This window comes from Lepidochelys olivacea (assembly GCF_965140295.1).
Source record: "Lepidochelys olivacea isolate rLepOli2 genome assembly, chromosome: 25".
NCBI lineage: Eukaryota > Metazoa > Chordata > Testudines > Cheloniidae > Lepidochelys > Lepidochelys olivacea.
In genome coordinates this window covers 5,371,051-5,393,290 of record NC_140435.1, presented here as the reverse complement: position 1 = coordinate 5,393,290, position 22,240 = coordinate 5,371,051, and the positions used below count along the sequence as shown (strand labels likewise).

At 46.8% G+C, this 22,240-nt stretch overlaps 1 protein-coding gene across 1 annotated transcript in view; it reads right to left on the bottom strand.

The window, feature by feature from the left end:
* Positions 1–22,240, bottom strand: part of MARCHF2 (membrane associated ring-CH-type finger 2) — an 89,281-nt gene that overhangs the window by 40,575 nt on the left and 26,466 nt on the right. The window contains exons 2-3 of the mRNA XM_084614180.1: positions 18,068–18,297; positions 4,215–4,410 (exon numbers count right to left, since the gene is read on the bottom strand). Coding sequence (XP_084470306.1) covers positions 4,215–4,410; positions 18,068–18,243 — 372 coding nt within the window. The 5' untranslated portion in view covers positions 18,244–18,297. The remainder of the gene's footprint in view (positions 1–4,214; positions 4,411–18,067; positions 18,298–22,240) is intronic.

The window sequence follows — 22,240 nt, the reverse complement described above, 5'->3', positions numbered from 1 at the left end:
ATTAGTGAACAGAGGAGAAGCGAACAGAGGGAGTTTGCCTGGGAACTATCCGAGAGGAGCTACAGTGAGTGCTCTTGAGGTAGGTGCTGTATTGGGGGGCTGTGTTGTGAGCTGGTGGGGTGAATATCTGAGTATCTGTCTGCTGTGACCGTTTGTTTGACTAGTGTTTGACAAGTCCACCAAATCAGGAAGAGGAAGTGGATGAGTCATTCTACAAGCAGGTAACAAGATTAGCTAACACACATGAGCAAGTATTAATGGGGGATTTTAACTTCCCTTACATCTGTTGGAAAACTATTACAGCGAAACTGCAAATTCTGAACATGTGTAGGTGACAACTTTCGAAACAAGCAGAGGGTCATCCAGTTTGGATCTGGTTTTGACGAACAGGGAGGAATTAGTTGAAAATGTGAAGGTGGTCAGGAACTTGGGAAGAAGTGATCATGCTCTGATGAATTCAAGATCCTATGGAAAGGAGGACATGAGAACAGCAAAACAAGGACACTGGACTTCAGAAACATGGATTTCGACCATTTCAGAGAAATAGTAGGCACCATCTCATGGAAAGACCAATTAGGAAGAAAAGGAGCCGAAGGGGGCTGGCAGCTCCTAAAAGATGTAATACTAGAGGCTCAACATCAAGCTATTCCAGTGTGAGAAAAGGTAAGACGACCCAGAGGAGGCCAACATGGCTGCACAAGGAGCTTTTTAACAATCTAAAAACCAAAATGGATACATACAGGAAATGGAAGGACAGGCATTTCACCCAGGAAGTATACATGGGAATAGTATGAGCGTGTAGGGACAAAAATCAGAAAAGCCCAGGCAAACAATGAGTTACAGCTGGCAAGGAATGTTAGAGATAACAAGAAGGAGTTCTTCAAACGTCAGAAAAAAAAAAAAGAAAGAAAGATCCAGGATGGTGTGGATCTGCTGCTAATGGAGAAGGTGAGCTGGTAATGGAAGATGATAGGAAGGTAGAGCTGCTCAATGCTTACTTAGCTTCAGTCTTCTCACAGAAAATAACATGTGACCAGACGACTAGTGAAGTTACCATAGACAATAAAGGGGAAGGGATGAAGATCAGATAAGCAAAGAACACGTCAGAGATCTTCAGACCAATTTGAATGAATTCAGATCTGTGGGGCCAGAAGCTATTCACCCGAGGGTACTGAAAGAATTAGCTGAAGAAATCTCAGAGCCACTGGCAATAATATTTGCAAATGCATGGACGACAATGAAGGTCCCAGAAGACTGGAGAAGGGCTAATGTAGTGCCCATTTTTAAAAGGGGGGAAAGGAGGAGCCAAGGAACTATAGACCAGTCAGCCTAACTTTTGATAGGGAAGCTACTACAGCAATGTATAAAACATTCAATTTGCGAATACCTGAAGGATGAAGGGGGTAACACAAGCAGTCAGCATGGATTCACCAAGAACAAATCAAACCAAACCAGCTTGATTTACTTTTCTGACGGGATAACTGGGTTGGTGGATAAGGGGAATGCAGTGGACATAATATATCTGGACTTCAGCACAGCTTTAGACACAGTCCCACATGACATTCTGATAGGTACGCTGGAGAAATGAGAGCTTGGCAGAACTACCATTAGGTGGATACATAATTGGTTAAAAAACTACAAAGAGTAACCATTAATGGAATTATGTCAGATTGGAGGGAGGTTTCAGGTGGGGTTTCACGGGGTTTGTTCTGGTTCCGGTGCTGTTTAAAGTCTGTATTAATGACCTGGATGAAGGAACAGAGCACACTGATCAGATTTGCAGATGACACAAAGATAGGGGGGCTGCCAACACTTCGGAGGATAGAGCTAAGATACAGATGGATCTTGATAAATTGGAGAACTGGGCTAAAGACAACACAATGAAATTCAACAAAGACAAATGTAAGGTGCTACACAGAGAAGAAAAAACAAATGCACAAATACAAAGTGGGGGATAACTGGCTTGGCAGCAGCACGGTTGAGAAGAATCTGGGAATTGTGGTGGATCACAGCCTCAACATGAGTCAGAATGAGATGCTGTTGCAAAAAAAAAAAAAAAAAAAAAAAAAAAGCAAATGCAATTTTAGGTTGCACTAACAGAGGCATAGCATGCAAGTCACGGGAAGTGAGAGTACTGCTCTACTCGGTGCTGGTTAGGCTTCAGCTGGAGTATGTGTCCAATTTTGGTCACCAATGTGTAGAAAGCATGTGGAGAAATTGGAAAGGATCCAGAGGTGAGCAACAAAGATGATCAAAGGGATGGAATGCAAGCCATATGAGCAAAGGCTGAAGAAAGTGGATATGTTTAGTTTGGAAAAGAAGAGATTGAGGGGGGACAGTCTCCCTTCTTCAAATACTTGAAAGGCTGCCATAAAAAAGATGGAGCAAAGTTGTTCTCTCTTGTCACAGAGGGCAGGACAAGAGGCACTGGATTCAAACTTCAGCATAGCAGATTTAGATTAAATCTCAGGAAAAACTTCCTAACTGTTAGGACAATGAAACAGACTGCCTAGGGACATTGTGGAAGGTGTTTTGCTGGAGGGTTTCAAAAGGAGGCTGGATAGCCATCTGTCTGGGATGGTTTAGACACAACAAATCCTGCAAACAAATCTTGACAGGGGGTTAGACTAGATGACCCTTGTGGTCTCTTCTACCCCTATGATTCTAACAAGTTTCAAATCTATTTAGCTTTGAAACCTCATCAGGTCTATTTAGTAAAATCATGTTTTCTGACTAACTCAGCTGCTGCCCCCTTGTACTGTAATTCACAATTTATTTATTCATCCCAGGGGAAACACATCTGCAAGCTCAGTGATGTTTTAGATATGCTCACCCTAAGCAGGAGTCAGTCCCAAGCTCTTCAGCAGGTATAGTATAGTAGCTGCACAGTAATTTGATAAGTCTGAAAGATCAATTGGTCTAAGATATCTTCCTCTCCTGTATGGAATGACCCCTACAATGAGCAGGAGATGTGACATTACAACCAGCCAGAGAAAACCTATCTAAAGAGGGGAAGGAACCGAACTTTCTGACCTACAAACCAAATGGTTTCATGTATGTCAGGGTCACTCACTAAGGACTGGTCCATGACATACAACATCAAAAGTGTACCATGCATCATATTTATGGACAAGATACACCAAGGAAATTAAATGCAAGAGAACTACGTTAATGCAACATTGAGATATTAGATGCCAAAATATTGAGGAGGATAGGGAACGAAAAATGACTTCTCAAAGCCATTAACATGAATATTAACTTAATAAAGGGGACACCACATAGAAGAAGACAGAATTCTACCTATGTATGGACAACAGGGCAAATGAAAACAACAATTCTGCATTTCCACAGTGTTTTTGTTTGCAGTCTCTATCATAAAGGCAAATTTATAGTTCTCTGGCCTCCTCATTCACCCAATTGTGTCTGCCTATAAGGAGGCTAAACAACAAATATCCTAACCTCACCCCCATTCTCCAACCCTCCTCTAGGACATACACCTGTCTCTCAGCCAACTCCCAGTCAGACTAAAGGCATGAATTCTGCTCTTCCACAGATTTCTTACAGCTCAAGTTACTATGTCAGGCCATTTTTATAATGTGTCATATATTCTCCTCACATTATATTAGTTTTATTAAAATTGAGGAAAAATGACTATTTCTCAGTAATTTTTTTACTCAATGCTGGTTATAGTGCATTAAAAAGACATGATCAAAATTGTCTATGTCCAAAACAAACCTCTGGTTGAGAATGACCCACCATGTGACTGGGAGACTGTTTCATCTATAGGTAGGGCCTACACTAAGTTATGCAACTTTTAAAAATAAACTATGCAGGTTCGATTTTTAAAAAACACTGAAGGAAGGAGATGATTCATGTTTTGCTAAATACACAGAATCATAGCATCTCAGGGTTGGAAGGGACCTCAGGAGGTCATCTAGTCCAACCCCCTGCTCAAAAGCAGGACCAATCCCCAATTTTTGCCCCATATCCCTAAATAGCCCCCTCAAGGATTGAACTCACAACCCTGAGTTTAGCAGGCCAAAGCTCAAACCACTGAGCTATCCCTCCCCACAGCTTAAAAGACAGGCTGAATCTAGGGCCCAAGGGACCTAACGGTATCCAGAGTACTGAATTAAATACTGTTAAATCAGTCATTTTCCTTCAAAGGTAAAGAAAAATAACATATGAAAAGCCAAGCAGGAGGAAAGTGGTACCTCTGTGAGGGGCCTTGGTCTTCTCTCTACGACAAACTCAGTATGGCAGAGCTCACAGTAACTAGTGTTGGAGGAGGAGAGCCATTTTTCCAGGCAGCTCTTGTGCACGGTCCCCAGTGTTCCTGTGCAGTCGCAGGGAGAAAGCAGCCCCTCCCCATTTCCACCTTCATGGCAGATTCGACAGATGGGACCATCACTAAAGAAGAGGCAAATAATGGGATGAAATTGTTGTCAGACTGGGCAGAATGGCACAGCCATGCCCAGGGAACATTGAGACATCCCGCCATTCCCTGCAAGGGCATGCTATAATGCTAGACAAGGTGCTGCATTGTGCTGGAGATTGGGGGAATCTTCAAAGCAAACTGCTGTGGCAGCAGCAGAAATAGCTTCAAAAAGATACACAGTAAATGACAGCATGTGGACCATGTCAGTAACTGCATGAGAATTACTAAAAGTTACATCTTAGCCTATGTTAGTATGTAATGAGGGAGCAAAAATTACAGTGGACCAGGGTCCACAATGGCTACCTGTACTGCTGGAGAAGCTTCTGAAAAGCACCAGATTAAGATGCTATGGACCGATTCAGAGTCTTCATTTTCAAGCATACGCTGTAAACAGAAATATCTCCCTAAAGAGCTTAGGGTCTCAGCTCTACAGCATACACAGCAATCATGAATATCCAAGTCATGAAATCACAATGTTAAAAATCAGATAATTGAGACTATCACTTGCTTTCCCCCTCCCACCTACTCACATTTTGGCAGCTGCTGTCTCAAACCCAGCAAGAACTAAAGACAAGGTTGCATTTGAAATAAAAACAGATCAGGAGCCATGCTCTCAAAAGGCATACCATGTGCTAATAAATAAAAGACCACCCAGCAAAATTAGTGGCATACTAAGCTTCTCTGTCCACCACACTGCAACCAACTCCACCCTCCATTTGTACACTGTCCATATATAGTGTCAGCTCTGCAGGGTTAGGGGGCTATTTCTTCCTACATATCTACAGAGGCCAGGCCTAGCACACAGACTACACTTTAGTAATAATACAATGCATTAATCATTCCCCTTGTGGTTTGAAATATCACCAAAGACAGACATATTGGAATCAAGTGTGGAGGAAGCCAACACAGTAATCAGAGAGATTTGATTTTAAAGGTCAAGTATCTTCTGACCTGTCAGGACTAGAAAAGCTTTGGACGACTAGTGCAAATACTTTCAGGGCCTTTTAAGTTTTCCAAGCAATGGTCCTGGGTTGTTGATCGAAATGAAAATAGTTCAGTTTGTCCATATAGTCCTGAGGGTACCTTTCCCTGGGTCCTTCTGGAATTCTGTTATTGTGCACTGTTAGCACAGTCCAAAGCTGCTCACCACAGGAGCATTGTCCAAGTAGCTCATAAGAGTATTTACAATTACAGAAAGAAAGGGACAGAGAAGCACAAAAGAATGGGTTGAAACAACAAAATCTACAGAGAACTCTGGCAAAATGAGGGAGAATTTCTGCCTCATAGATTCATATCGGTTTAGGTGGAATTTGCATTTTCAGTGATGAATCAATGCAACACATAAAATTAAATTGCATGGAAGTGAAATGAATGCAAATAATCTGTCTTCAAGGAGTCTGGCCTGGTCATGCTGACTTCCTGGCTACATTGCTCTTTATCCCTCTCGTGGATCTGGTCTTACATTTCATTGTTAATTGTTACATTGCCGAGGGTTGAAATTTAATGTAAATATAAGAAGTGTTTTAGAGATCACAGGATGCCAGAAACAGAAAAAGTGGTCTTGGAATCCCACCTCTCCACAGCATCAGGAAAACACTGCAGTGAAACTGCAACAGAAAGGTCATGTTGGAGGAAATGCCAAGGAGCAGAAGGCGGGGCAACATGCCAGGAAAGGGGAGGTAATCTGAGACACAATCCCACAAAACTGTTCCCAATTCCAGCTGGGTGCTTAGTAAGTTTAATATAAATGGCCCAAATTAATAACTCCTTTATGGGGGGCGTGGGGGTGGCAGGGTTGTAAGCCACGTTTTAGCCTGTTGTGCTGCTGTGAAGGCTCTTAGCCCTCTACTGCTGTATTATTTCTTGTCAGTGCTCCAACACAGACTGTACATAGAAGGCCTTGTGCCTGGCTAATAACTTTCTTTGTCTGCTTGTTCCAAGGCTAAGTTTGGGTTTAATGACCTCCTCTCACCTCCTGTTGGAGTCAGCATTTGGGAGGTATGTGAGGACAGGGAGTGGGGAGAGCAGGAAGCAGCAGGTGTCACCTGCACCCAGCTTCTCTGCTAGAGAGAGGGTAGGTCAGGGCCTTTGGTTGACACTTGCAGGGATTGGGGAGAGTCAGCACCCCTCTCCCACTGCTGCCAGTGGGTAGAACTTCGGAGGTGCAGCTCTGTCCTACCCAGTCTGTGCTAGCACTGAAGGACGTCTTTCTTCCCCCATACTGCTAAACCTGGCTCATGCCACAGTTCACTCACTTGGACTTCCATCAACTGCTCCTCTCGGGCCTCAATGACTATCCAGCCTTCACGACAAGCAACAGTCATGTGCAATGCCCCGGGGAGTTCTGAACTCAATGTGGAAAGTGGCAGGGGACTGATGAAGTGATATCAGGGTGGGGTGATGTGGTCAAAGCGCTTTCCTGCTACTCTGACCACGTTGCCACACCTTGGCATCACTTCACCAACCTGTCACCTTCCATGTCAAGTTCAGAGCTCACCAGGGCACTGAACATTCCATAGTATACACATCCCCCATTGTATTCTGCCCATTCTCCTTGCTCTATCTACTCCCACCTCCTTCTGCCTCCGGCTCCTGGAACCCTCTGCCAACGTGCCACAAACCCTCGCTTGCTTTCAAATCCCACTTGACACTGCTTGACTCCATTCCTGGGCCTCCTACTCCTCTCTGCTTGCCCTAGCCAGGACTTGGATGAAAAAAAACACTATAGCTTAGAAGCCTCATGCAAAACATAAAAGTATCTTGGCTCTCCCTACTTCTGCCTCTTTCTTTTGATCCACAGTGCAATTCTTCAGGGCATGGGGCAGCGTCTTATTTCAGTCAAGCACCAAATCCAGTTATGGTGCTATATAAATATGGCTCAGATAATGTATAAGCAGCATTAACAACTGAGGTAGTTTATAATAAAAACAAAAAAACAAAACAAAAAAAACAACCACCCCAAATCTCAAATACTCTCATGCTTTTGTATTATTTGCTAAGAACTGCATCTGTGAGATATTTTATCTACACTCTTCCTGTTTGAGAAATCTCAGATTTCCAGTGTCCTAATATAACCTTGGCTACCAATAAGCAATCCAGTGGATAACATCTGAAAAGCTTTCAAAATAAAAAGGCAAAATTTTGCTGGCACTACAAAGGAAATATTTCAAATGTGACTCCATTTTGTGGAGAGATTGCAACCCTGACCTAGCTCCGTCTCTCTCTCTCACGGTTTTAAGATCGGTCACGCTGTTCCTGGCATTGTTTGGTTTCATGAGATCTTGAGGTCAGTTACTGTGGCAGGACAGAGTTTACGTTATCAGTAGTGTGGTTCCTTCCATCTCTTCCTATTTTGCTTTCAATAACTCTTCCATTTCACATACTTATCTGAGCCAAATAAACGCAGCAGCAGCACTCAGTACAGTAGAACCTCAGAGTTACGGACACCTCGGGAATGGAGGTTGTTCATAACTCTGAACAAGCTGTTATGGAACGCTCCTCAGGGTGGACTGCTCAGAGCAAGGGCTCAGAGTTCTGCAGTGGCTGCCTGGTGAGTGGGGGTGAGGACTGGTTCTAGCCCCCTGGCTGCAAAGTTAATGAGAGAGGCACTCTGGGAGACTGCAGTGTCAGTGGGCAAACAGTGCAGGCTGTGGTCCTTTAAAACAGAGCTGCTCCTCCAGAGTGCAGCACGCAGGCAGGAGTTCTGGCTCCAGCAGCTTCCACTCCACAACACGTTTCAGTAGCAGCTCAGAAAGTCTCTTTCCCGGACTCTGAGCTTGCAAGCTTGTTCCCCTCCCAGCCAGGGGGGAAGGAAAGGGGAAAACAGCATTCACCACCTCCTACCTGTAAGTGGCTGCCCCAACCCATGGTTAGTAGGGAGTGGGGACGGGGACAGGCAGTTCAGATGTGCCTACCTTTAAGATGCAATACAGGCATGGTATAGTACTGTATTTGCTGGTTTATTTGTGGGGTTTGGGGAGGGAGAGGGGTTTGGTCTCCGTTGCTGCCTGATAGCTTACTTCCAGTTCCCCATGGTGTCCACTTGACCTGTCTGTCTGTAACTCTGATGTTGGTATCTTTGAGGTTCTACTGTATTTCACTTTGTTCTGCAGTTACTTAGCTCTTGGTTTGGCCATGTTCACAATCAGATTCAGCCACATGGCTCTGTTTGACTTCACCAACACCTTAAGTAGTTGTGAAAATGCAGAGATTTGAAATAGCAATGGCTGAGTAGGATTCCATTACAGCCATATAGACACCCTCACACCAGGAGCCCTAAAGCAGCACAATTTACAGATACGATTGCATTTTTATGCTCTGGAATTCCAGACAGAGTTTGCTTAACTGATCCTCATTCCCCCACCTAATTTAAAGGCATGAGCTGTTTCCCACCCAGTGGAATGTCCCAAGTCTTGAATCCAGGATTGGGAGCCCCCAGACAGCTGCCACATCCTGGCCTCCACCCAATGGCTACTGAAACTGGATGGGCTCAGAAGCTAGGGCTATAGCCCCAGCCAAGGCACTAGCCACGAGAGCTCTGATTGGAGGATTGACTAGCTCCACCAATTGGTCCAGCTACGCTATTTAAACCAGAAGGAGGAACACTAAGTTTGTCCCAGCAACAAGGTGGTTTCCTGTTGTGGCTCTATTGGACCCTGCTTGTGCTTGCTTCCTGCACCCAACCCTGTTCCTGCTCTGCTCCTGGCTCCTGTCTTACCCCCACCTTCACTCCTGTTCCCACTGTGCTCCTGCTCTGTGCTTGATCCTTGCCTCTCCTCCTGCCCTTATGTCTCACCTCCAATCCAGTCCTGGCTCCAGCCTGGCCTCCAACTTCTGACCCTGACTCCCGTCCTGTTTGACCCTTGGCTCTGGCACTTAGCATCTGACCTCTGCTCTGACCTTCAGCTTCGATTCCTGGTTCTGATTCTGGCTTGACTCCTGGCTCTAGTAACTTGCAGTTGACTCTGGTGCTGCTTAGCTTCCTGCCCCACCCTGTATGTCTGCTCCACCCATTGGACCTGACTCCTGCTCTACTAGGCACACTGCCTGAATCCCAGTCCATAACAGCTTGCTCATACTGCTTCTTAGGGAGGGCTCAGCAGAATGGAATCAGCAAGGCTCACTCTTTCTTCACAAAGGGAACTAGAGAACTGAGTGGGTACCCCACCTCCAGGCAGACTACCAGGCAACACAGGCCCATCTTTCTCAGTTGACTGAGGAGAATCAAGCACTACACCAACAGGCTCTTCAACTCCATGCCGAGAACACTGACCTCTGGGTCAATGTTCCCTCTAATTTTTGACAGGCTGTGTGCGCAAAAAATTTCTTCTATGCAATTTGTGCTTCTGTGCAAATTTTTGTGCACACGGTGTTTCGGATCACTGTGCACGCGCACAGCTTAGAGGGACCAGTGCACCCTTCGCACAAGGGCCTGTGACTCCATTGCCAGAACATTTCAATAGGCACCATGGAAAGGGTTTATAAATCAGGGTCGCCTCCAGTTCTGACGTTAGCCGCAAATGTACTCCTCCAACCAGGCCAAGGTAGGCCTGGTAGTCAGCCTGCTAACGGGGGAGGCACTAGACTGGACTCCCCACTATTAGAGGGCATTCATCCAGTACTAACCAGTTCGGACACCTTCCTACAGGCACTGTTGACCCCCACCATGCTCTAATGGCTGAGGCTGCCCAGCAGAGGCAGGGTACTTCTGCCGCATATGCAGCTCACTTTTGCCGACTGGCACCGGACACAGAGTGGAATGAGGTGGCCCACCTATTCCACTTCCAATGGGGTCTGAGTGAGGAGCTCAAGGATGCTCCGGCCCCAGTGGAAACCCTAGCGGGCCTGGACACCTTTATAGAGCTGACTATACAACTTGACAACCAGTTGTGGGAAAGGCGTGAGAAGAATCATAGAATAACAGGGTTGGAAGGGACCTTGGGAGCTCATCTAGTCCAACCCCCTGCTCAAAGCAGGACCAATCCCCAATTAAATCATCCCAGCCAGGGCTTTTGTCAAGCCTGACCTTAAAAACCTATAAGGAAAGAGATTCCACCACCTCCCTAGGTAACACATTCCAGTGCTTCACCAGCCTCTTAGTGAAAAAGTTTTTTCTAATATCCAACCTAGGCCTCCCCCACTGCAACTTGAAACCATCCCTCCTTGTTCTATCATTTGCTACCACTGAGAACAGTCTAGATCCATCCTCTTTGGAACCCCCTTTCAGGTAGTTGAAAGCAGCTCTCTCTTCTGCAGACTAAATAATCCCAGTTCCCCCAGCCTCTCCTCATAAGTCATACGTTCCAGTCCCCTAATCATTTTTGTTGCCCTCTGCTGGACGTTTTCCAATTTTTTCACATCCTTCTTGTAGTGTGGGGCCCAAAACTGGACTCAGTACTCCAGATGAGGCCTTACCAATGCCTAATAAAGGGGACTGATCACATCTCTTGATCTGCTGGCAATGCTCCTATTTATGCAGCCCAAAATGCCGTTAGCTTTTTTGGCAACAAGGGCACACTGCTGACTCATATCCAGCCTCTCATCTACTGTAACCCCTAGTTTCTTTTCTGCAGAACTGCTGCCTAGCCACTCGGTCCCTAGTCCGTAGCAGTGCATGGGATTCTTCCACCCTAAGTGCAGGACTCTGCACTTGTCCTTGTTGAACCTCATCAGATTTCTTTTGGCCCAATCCTCCAATTTGTCTAGAGTAGGTCCCTCTGTATCCTATCCCTACCCTCCAGCGTATCTACCACTCCTCCCAGTTTAGTGTCATCTACAAACTTGCTGAGGGTGCAATCCACGCCATCCTCCAGATCATTAATGAAGATATTGAACAAAACTGGCCCCAGGACCGATGCTTGGGGCACTCCGCTTGATACCAGCTGCCAACTAGACATGGAGCCATCGATCACTATCTGTTGAGCCTGGGTAGAGAGAAGAGAAGTGAGAGTTTCCACTTCCCATGCATGCGCCTGCCACAACTACCACACTATTTAGCATGCCAAGCAGATGCAGATGGATTCTGCCTGCTGGCAACTTAACCCTGAAGAAACCTCCAGGATTGGGAGTCCCCAGACAGTTACCACATCCTGGCCTCCACCCAATAGACAACACCTTAATCTGTGCTTCTATTATAGCCAGCCAGGCCACTTCGTCTCCACCTGCCTGGCCCGAAAGCTAACACAAAAGGGTCTGGAGAACAAGCCAACCCAGTCCTGGTCTGAGCTGGGCACATAGGCAAGATACAACCCCACTCCCAAGGCTGAGTTCTGACAGGATCATGAACCTAATCCCACCAGGTGGGGCCACAACTCCAAGGGCCCGATAGGCTAAGAATCCTGCCCCAGCCTTGGCAACTCCCTGTGCATAAGGCCCTCATCAATTCAGGCACCGCAGAAAACTTTATGGATGAGACAACAGACCAGACCCTTATAGTTCAAGTCTGTCCAGACCTAATAGAAACCATTGATGGTTCCCCAATATCCTCAGGGCCTGTAGTCACTAAAACCATCCCCCTGGAGGTCACAATCTGGGGGCAGCAAGAGATGCTGCAATTTAACATAATACGCTTCCCACATTTCCCCCTGATTCTGGGTATCTCCTGGCTAACCCATCACAATCCCCTCATTCACTTGCAGGAGTCATGAGTCTCCTTTTCCTCAAAGTTCTGTCAACAGCACTGCTGGGATCTGATGGATGGGAAACACCCAGAAGACACCCAGGCCCCAGGGGAAGTAGTGATTGGCCTAACAGATATGGGAGGTGGAATCCTCAATTAACTCCCCACCAAATACAGTGATTTTGCTGATGTATGCGGACTCCCTACCTCCCCATTGGGACTACAATTGTCCTATAAACTTACAGCCTGGAGCAACAGTCCCATTCAGCCAGCTTTATGACATGTCTGAACCTGAGCTAGCTACCTTATATGCATACCTCCAGGAGAATTTGGCCACGGGTTTCATCTGTAAATCCACCTCATCTGCTGGGGTACCTTTTCTCTTCATGAAGCCTCCATTTCTGTGTAGACCACCAGGCCTTGAACCAGATAACAGTGAGAAATCGGTACCTGCTGCCCCTAATCCCAGAGCTGTTGGACAAAGTAGGGGCTGCTCGAATATTCACAAAACTAGACCTTTGGGGCGCATATATTCTTGTGTGCATTAGGCACGGAGATTACTATCTTTTGGATCCGCTATGGCCATTTTGAATATTTGGTTATGCCATTCGGGCTGACAAATGCCCCCACTACAAATGCCCCCACTACATTCCAATACTGTACTTCATGATGTATTCTGGGACATCCTAGATCAATATGTAGTAATGTACCTTGATGATATACCTATTTTTTCAGACCGCTCCAAACAACATACAACTCATGTTCACACTGTCTTGGAGAGGCTTTGCCAAGATGGATTGATTGTATGCCAAGTTGGAAAAATGTGCCTTCAACTGTGTTTCTACTGACTTCTTGGGATTCATCCTGTCCCTGGAAGGAATTAAAATGGATCCAAAAAAGATAAAAGCGGTCTGAAATTGGGCAGTACCTTGGAACATCCACAAAGCTCAGCGTTTCCTGGACTTCATGAATTTCTACCGCTGGTTCATCTTGAAATTCTCAGAGGAGATTGCCCCTCTGACCGCTTTATGCCATAAGAACATCCAGTTCAGTTGGACTCTGGAGGCCCAATGTGCCTTCGAGCAGATTGCCCCTCTGACCGCTTTACTACATAAAACTTGCATTTACTAGCCCACCCTGATACTACACGAGCCTTCATTGTGGAAGGAGACTCCTCTAACGTAGCAACTGGAGCAGTGTTCTCCCAGAGGCATGGGTGCCAGCAAGTGATGAATCCGCATGCCGTTTAGTCTAGAAAGCTCACTCCTGCCAAGCAAAATTATGAAATGAACTCATGGCTATCAAGCCAGCCTTCAAGGAGTGGCAACACTACCTTAAAGGGCCCAACAGCCGGTCCAAGTATACACAGACTATAAGCATTTGGAATATTTATAGAAAGTCAAAGCCCTCAATCACAGACAGCTCCAATGGGTCCTGTTCTTCTCCCATTTTACAATCTCCTATCATGCAAGTGGTAGGAATGGCAAAGCAGATGCCCTGACCTGAAATGTGGAGTATTATGCTGATCAGAAGAAACCCAACCAAGAGATCTCCTACATCCTAAAGTCCAATAATTTCCTCACTGTGTCAATGCTCCCAGACCAGTTTCATAGAATCATAGAATATCAGGGTTGGAAGGGACCCCTGAAGGTCATCTAGTCCAACCCCCTGCTTGAAGCAGGACCAATTCCCAGTTAAATCATCCCAGCCAGGGCTTTGTCAAGCCTGACCTTAAAAACCTCTAAGGAAGGAGATTCTACCACCTCCCTAGGTAACGCATTCCAGTGTTTCACCACCCTCTTAGTCAAAAAGTTTTTCCTAATATCCAATCTAAACCTCCCCCACTGCAACTTGAGTTTCTAGTTTGTCCTAATCTGCTCAGCCTCTGCCAAGAGGACTTCCCTCGATGATCAAGAAGCCATCGACCAGGAAGTGCATGAGACCCAAGACAGACTGACCTTGTGAAGGGATGCATATATGTTCCCCCTGGCAGCCCCCATGTGGCAGCCCTGCGGATGTGCCACGATTCCCCCGTTTGGGGCATTTTGGCTGTTCCAAAACCTAGCACCTGGCCTACTATTTCTTTTGGTAGCCTCACAGGCATATGTAGCCTCCTGTGACTTGCGTGTCTGCACTAAGGTGCCACATAACAAACCTTGAGAGCTTGCCCAACCCTCGACCATCTCACAAGACTTAATCATGGAGCTACCTGAGTACAATAGGTATATAGCCATCTTAACTATTCTCAATCACCTTGTCAAGGCTGATTCCCCACTCTGGCACTTCGAGTGCAGAAGGTGGGAGCTGCAAGGATTCTAAAAAGTAATACTGGCCACTCCAGGCTTGTATTAAACTTTTAAAGTTACAGCTTTTCTCTGATCTTGGATCAGTAGATGCTGCCTCCGCCCAAGTGCAAAACCCCTTTGAGAACCCAGGAAGGCACCCTTGGGAATTCCTTCCTGTGGGGTACCCTCAAGCCCTTTCACCCCGACCTCCGGGGAAGAGCTGAGAAAAAAAAACAACAAAGGAAATGAGCTGTTGCCACCAGCTTATTAAAAACAAACAAACAAACAAAAACTACATGTGCACAAACCTCTTAAGACACAGAACTCCAATCCTGTTCTTAAAGAAAAAAAGAAAATACATTGGAAAACTCAGGCTACTGCTAGATTTAAAAAGAGCAAATACAAGAATTAAGCAACAAGAATAGCTTTCTTGAGGTGCAGCTTAAAGGTTACAAGCAAAACAAAAGCACCTGGGGTTAGCACAGAGGAATCCACAAGCCAAAAAGAAATAAAAAAGATAAACCTAATTGCATCTTCCTAGACATTTCCTGATCTACTTACATATCTGGGGTTTTAAGTACGTTGTTTTTAGGTATGATACAAATGATTTTTCATACCTGGCCCAAAGCTTCTTTCAGCATTACTGTTCTGTCCCCTTCTCCCCAGGAGAACAACCACAGACAAAGGGGAAGTTTTTTCTCAATTTTAAAAAGTTCTAGCCTTCCCATTGGCTCTTTTAGTCAGGGGCCCACTCACTTCCTTTTACTTATGCATAGCAGTAAGACTTTTTAACCCTTTACAGGTAAAGCAAGTAGAGAACAGCTATTAAGAGGGATTTTATAGCTAACTGGCTAGCTGGATGTCCATAACAGGGAGGTACTTCCCCCACTCCCCTTCATTTATCACACACCCTCAGGAAGATGGCCCACTTTGTGCCCTGCACCCAGTTACCCTCCTTCGAGGAGATTGCCCAGCTACAGGGAAACCAGATCATCTGCCTTCCTGGACTCCCTGAGCGCATTATTTCTGACCATGGTGCTCAGTTCGTTGCTTGCTTCTAGCGGAAGGTCCTCCAATTAGTTGGAGTACACGCTTGTCTTTCTTCATCTTATCACCCGTAAATGAATAGCCAGACAGAAAGGGTGAACCAAATCCTGGAGCAGTATCTCCAGAGCTACAGCAACCACCATCAGAATGACTGGTCCTCACCGCTATCCTATGCGGAGTTCACATATAACAACACTGAACACGCCTACACAGGACAAAGCCCTTTTATTGCAAACTACGTGTTCCATCCCCAATTCCATCCTTAACTACCCCCAACCTCCCCTATTCCAGCCATTTCAGATGGGGTACAACTGATCCATCGTACCCATGGGGAGCTAAAAACCCGGCTGAGGAAGCCAAACAGGACTACAAGCGATATGAGGACCAATGGCAACAAAAAGGCCCCAATTTCACTGTAGGCCATAAAGTATGGCACTCAGCAGAGCTCCTCCATAGCAACAAACCATCCCATAAATTCAATCACCAATTCATTGGCCCGTATCGAATCCACTAACAGGGTTGATACCTTGTCACCTTCAAACTCTACCTGCCTCGTTCCTTCAAAATCCACCCAGCATTTCATGCATCCCTATTGAAGCCATATGTGGCTAACCCTTTTCCCCACCGGATCCAGCCATCCCCCATTCCAACGTGGGTACAGGACCATGAAGAGTATATCGGCCATGAAGTGCTCGATTCTAAAACCAAGTAGGGTAAGCTGTGGCATTTGATTGATTGGGAGGGTTACAGGCCTGAGGGGCATTCCTGGGAGCCTGCTGAAAATGTCCATGCCCCCAAATTTGTAAAAATATTCCACAAGAACCATCTTGAAAAGCCCATCCTATTGCTGCGATAGGAAGGGGGGTGATGTGATCTCCCAGATCTTGAACCCAGGCCTGGGAGCCCCCAGACAACTGTCACATCCTGGCCTCCACCCAATAGCTAGTGAAACTAGGTGGGTTGAGAAGCTACTAGGGCGATAGCCCCAGTCAAGGCACCACCCATGGGAGCTCTGATTGAAAGACTGCCTGGCTCCACTGATTGATCCAATTATGCTATTTAAACAAGGAGGAGGAACACGAAGTTTGTCCAACCAACAAAGAAGTTTCCTGTTGTAGTTGCACTGAACCCTGCTTGTGCCTGCTTCCTGCACCCAATCCTATTCCTGCTCTGCTCCTGCTTTACCGAACCTTCGCTCCTGTTCCTACTGTGCTCCTGCTCCACACTTGATTCTTACCTCTCTTCCTGTTCCTGGCTCCTCCCTGCCTCACCTCCAACCCTCATTGACCAGTCCTGGCTCCAACTCCAGCTTGACCCTAGGGTCTGGCATTTGGCAGCTGACCTTGGCTCTGATCCTCACCTTCGATTCCTGATTCTGGCTTGACCCATGACTCTGGTAACTGGCAGTTAAAACTGATGTTGACCTTTGACTTCCTTCCCCACCCTGGATGCTTTGCTCACTAGAGCTTATTCCTTCTCTGACTACTAGGCCAGACTTCCTACATCCCGGCCCATAAAACCCAGATGGTCTGTTTGCAGAGAGGAACGTGAACTCCCATTGCAGTCCCCAAGAAAAGAAGTTCAAGTCTCACTTCTACCATTCTGCTCCAGGTTTGTTAGACAAAGAATTCAGTTTTGCCTTTGTCAATGTCTGCGTCTAGCTTTTCCTTCCACATATTCATAGAGTCACCATTTTCCACACTTCATCAATTCTTTATCTGTAGTTTGTGGAGAGATTTGAAATGGAATAGAATAACTGACACTCAGGTAGGATTTGAAAATAAGATCTCTGACCAACTCACTAGCTGAGTTGAATGTGAGGTCTGTGTTCTCTGCAGAGGGAGACTGCCCAGCTTATCTGCACTTTTTTTAACCAAAAAGTTTCAGCACATTTCGCTGCCATTTGCTTGTTGAATCAACAATCCCGGAGGCCTACTAAGACACAGTCTGGTCTGCAGAGGACAAAACTGGAAGTCAGATGTGGAAAAAAAATTGGCAAATGCTCTATAAAGATACAGCTTTAAATTTTATTAGCTTGGTTAGATTCTATCAGACACATGAATGGACTCAGCTGACACACATCACCCTCTATGACTCCCAGGCACATCATACCGACCCTCTGTTCTGTCTGCCTGTTTTTGTGAGTGGCTGGGATATTCAAATATACAAGAATCCCACACTAGTTACATTTGGACATCATGATTTCTTCAGATATAAGTGCCTTGCTGTTCCAGTATGCTGGGGAGAAAGGGCATTGTACAGTCTGCATGTGCACTTTTTACATCATAAGCTTGTTGGAGCAAGGATTGCATTTTGTCTTAAGTCTTTCGTGCTTAAATAATCATGACAGTTAGCCTAGTCCCTGGCTTTTTTAGTGGTGGATGTCTCACCTCGCTGCAGCCCCAGCTGATGCCAGTAGCACACAGGGCCCAGGCTTGGTCAGTGCTAGGTAGTCTGGTTAGGATGCAATGGACATTTGAGAGCCTAATTAACTGTATGTATTTGCTTAGTATTAGGTTCCATTTTAGGGTCTATTTCCCTGGACAGGTCTGGCTACACAGATATCATCCCCCATATTAGTTTACCATGAAGCTCCTGGGCAAATGGGCTGGGATATAGTAATAGCTAAGAGCAAAAGGCTGATCCACCCAGCGCAAGCAGTGAGCAACGTTCCTTTACCTTTGTGCTCCCAGTGCTTTGATCACTGTCGAGAGCAGCCGGCCATCTTTTGCAGTCACTTGGGTGACATACTGTGGTCGCCCGATGTCGGAGTCCTCCACTGACTTAGACAAAGCAGCACTTCCTGGACAGTCACACAGTGAGCCAGGTAGGTGGCAGCAGTCGCCTGTCGTCATGGCAACAAAGAGCACCTACTCCTTCAGAGACTGAATCTCACAGTCATGATAGGCCTGGAACAAAACGAGACAAAGCCAATGAAGAGGTTTCTAAGCCATTTCACTCCTCCTTCAAGCTCCAGCTAGGTTCTCTCACAACCAGCCTCTCCTGCTCCTCCTGAGGCACACAGCACCCATGCCATCAGACTCACCTTCCCCCAGTGTGCTGTTTCTTACACTGCTCTGCAAGTCTGTCACACAGAATCAGCTACCTGCAGTCAGTGAGCAACGGGAGAGGGGAAGCCTGACTCCAAGTCATTTAGGATCCTGCTCTGGCCTCAACATCACTAACTGTGCTATTGTTACCTTGTCCTCCTACATACATGGGACTGGAACCCTAAACAAAGCCTTGCACACTTGTCCTTACTGGCCTAGGCACAAAACTGACTTGTCCACCCTTGTGATAAAGAAAAGCCATTAATGATATTTTACCAGGCTGTACTTGTCCTTGAAATGTAGACGTAGAATTTTGTGAGGCTGCCTTAACATAAAATTGAGGTTCCAAATGAAGTGGCCTTTTCATCCATTTTGGGGAGGATGTTATGTATTTTGCTCCTCCAGGGAGAGTTCACAGTACCCGCAATTAGAATAGCCATCCTAGCTTGTAAAACTGAGCACACAATGTGGAAATGATGGGACATTAACCAGAGAGCCCCATGGGGCCATTTTGGCCTCGTCTAGACTAAGATTTAGAGGTGTGATGCTAGAATGTGTTAGCTAACATATTTGAAAAGTCTAATGTAGACAAGGCACACTAAGATACATTATTGTCTAATTAAAGCTCCCCCTCCCAGTCTACCCCCAGGCTTTAAGTGGACCAGGTTAGAACATTTAAAGGCAGCATGGCTGGTCTACACTTGCCTTTTGAATCATGTTAGCTAACACCACACCTTTACATTCGAGTCTAAACAAACCTTTAAAGAGTCAATTTCCAGGGAGGAACCACACCTTTCCCCTCTGCTAATTTTCTCTCTGTGACCTCAGAGGAGAATCTCTTGCAAAAGTTGTGTGAAAGTTCCACTTACATTCTCCCCATTTCGTTCCAGTCCTGAAGTGCAAAGAGTTTCCAAGTCTCTGCCCTTCTCCCATCATCCCATAAAGTGTTTTAAGATCTTCACTCCTAACCCTTTTTAAACAGGCTTTTCCTGAGTCTGTGCCAGCTTTTCCAAACTCTGCATACACAGAGCTTTGTGACTTTTACCCGTAGTTTTTGTCCTAAATCCTAGGGGATTCTTCTTTCAGCCACTCTGTACAGGTCCTGGACAAATAAGGTGACCCAACAAGTCTTTTCCCACTCTAATTTCTGTTTCCATTTCTTTGTGTCCATACACTTAACTTCATTGTCCCAGTGACCTGTCTCAACAGTACATAGGTCATTATTATTGATGACTCAAATGGTGCTATAAATATACCCAGCGCTTCATAGACAAAATAAGTCTGTGGCTAGCTTGCAGAGCTTTTCTTGAAAAGCTTGGTGGGTTAAAATATGGTGTAATAATTGAAACTCCCTTTAATAACACCCCAGGATCAGACTCCTGAATGTTATGAGATTTTGTTCACTGTTTCCTCAAATTCTTCTCCTGCTCTCACTATACCAGCTTTGCTGTTTAAAAACCAAGCCAAACGTAGCTTCTTTGGGCTTGGCTACACTTGCGAGTTACAGCGCATTAAAGGAGCCCCAGGCGCGCTATATCACTACCCGTCCACACTGGCAAGGCATGCAGAGCGCCCTGTCTCCGCAGCTACAGTGCTGCTGGTACTCCACCTCAGCGAGTGGAATAACGTTTGCTGCGCCCCCACTAGAGCGCTGCGGCACCAGTGTGGACGCCCTGGTCCTATAGTGCGCTGTGATCGGCCTCCAGAAGTGTCCCACAATGACTGATCTAGCCACGCTGGTCATCACTTTGAGCTCTACTGCCCTGCCCTCAGGTGACCAACTATCAGACCCACCCTTTAAATTCTCTGGGGATTTTGAAAATCCCCTTCCTGTTTGCTCAGCCAGGCGTGGAGTGCTCTCAGCGCATCTTCCCAGGTGACCATGCCTCCACGGGCCAGGCGAACCCCACTATGGAGCAACGGCGAGGTGCTGGACCTCATCAGTGTTTGTGGGGAGGAAGCTGTCCAGTCCCAGCTGCGCTCCAGCCACAGAAATTACGATACCTTCGGGTAGATATCAAGGGCCATGCTGGAAAGGGGCCATGACCAGGACGCACTGCAGGAGCTGCGGAATGCCTACTGCAAAGCCCGACAGGCAAACCGCTGCTCTGGTGCTGCCCCTGTGACCTGCTGTTTTTACAAAGAGCTGGACGCGATACTTGGGGGCGACTCCACCTCCACGCCGAGTACCACCATGGACACCTCAGAGGCCAATGCAACAAGGCAGGAGGAGGAGGAGCAGCAGCAGCAGCAAAGCGGGAGCGAGAGTGCTCCGGCGGAGGAAGACACCCCAGCATCCCTAGATGCATGCAACCAGGAGCTGTTCTCAAGCCAGGAAGAGGGTAGCCAGTCACGGCGGCTGGTGCTTGGGGAAGGACAAACACTAGAGGAGGTTCCCAGTAAGCGGCTTTTGTTTTGGGAAGGAAGTTATTCGGTGCGGGCTCTTGGGGCGAGGAGGGTTAGGGCTGCATGCATGCCTAGATGCGGAATAGGGCGTTGTTGTGCTCTCTCACATAGCGGTAATCGGCCTCAGTGATTTCTTCAAAGGTCTCAGCCACAACTTGGGCGATGTGCTTGCGCAGGTTTTTCGGGAGAGCCACTGTGGTCCTTGTCCCAGTCAGGCTAACTTGTCCGTGCCACTGTGCCGTGAGGGGCAAGGGGACCATTGCTGCACACAGGCAAGCTGCATATGGGCCAGGGCAGAAGCCGCATTATAACAGAAAACCCTCCCTTGCTTCCCAGGTCACCCTCAGCAGCAAGATCTCTTTCAGAACGAACTACCGTGGAAAATGAGGGGACAGTGTTCAGTATAGGGGCCCCCTGCGGCTGCTGGCTTTCCCCAAGGCACATGCTCAGGGTTTAGCTTATCGCTATATTTGTGGTCGGGAAGGAATTTTCCCCCAGGGCAGATTGGAAGAGGCCCTGGGGGTTTTTCGCCTTCCTCTGCAGCCTGGGGCACAGGTCACTTGCTGGAGGATTCTCTGCACCTTGAAGTCTTTAAACCACGAGTTGAGGACTTCAGTAGCTCAGACATAAGTTAGGGGTTTGTTACAGGAGTTGGTGGGTGAGATTCCATGGCCTGCATTGTGCAGGAGGTCAGACTAGACGATCATAATGGTCCCTTCCGACCTTAAAGTCTATGATTCTATGAAACCCAGAGGGCATTACAGCCGTGAAACTATCAGTCACTCGACCCTGTGCTTACTCACCATTTTGGGGCTCCTGTGGGTTATGTGCGCTCACTTTGGGACGGGCAAATTATGCTATTACGTAGACTGTGCTTGACCTTGAGTACAGGGGAATCATTGCTCTGTCTGGTGTGAACAATGCTGCCTCTGTTAAGTGTTGCATTTTGCCTTTACAGATGCAACCTTGAGATCTCAGCCGTCCGTGTTATCAATGGCCAAGAGGCTGCAAAGAATCAGGAAGAGGCCAAGTAGAACCAAAGAGGACATGCTGCATAAAATCACACAGCATTCAACTAATGAAAATAAAAAAGTGCAGGAGTGGCGGGAGAGTGAAAGGAGGGTCCGCCAGCAGAATGCGGATCGCTGGCACCAAAGCACAGAGTGGCTGACAAAGCATCATGAAGCGCCAAGTGGACTTGATCCAGGCGCTCGTAGCCATGCAGGCGGAGCACTACTGTACCCGCCTCCTCTGCCCCCGCAGCCCTTGTCCCCAAACTCTTTCCCTTATGCTCCCATGTCACCTCCGAACCACTTTCCCCAACATCCAGGTTCTTGCCACCACCCGCTGCCTCCAACACCTTCACCACCCAGCCCTGAAAACTACGACCCTGACC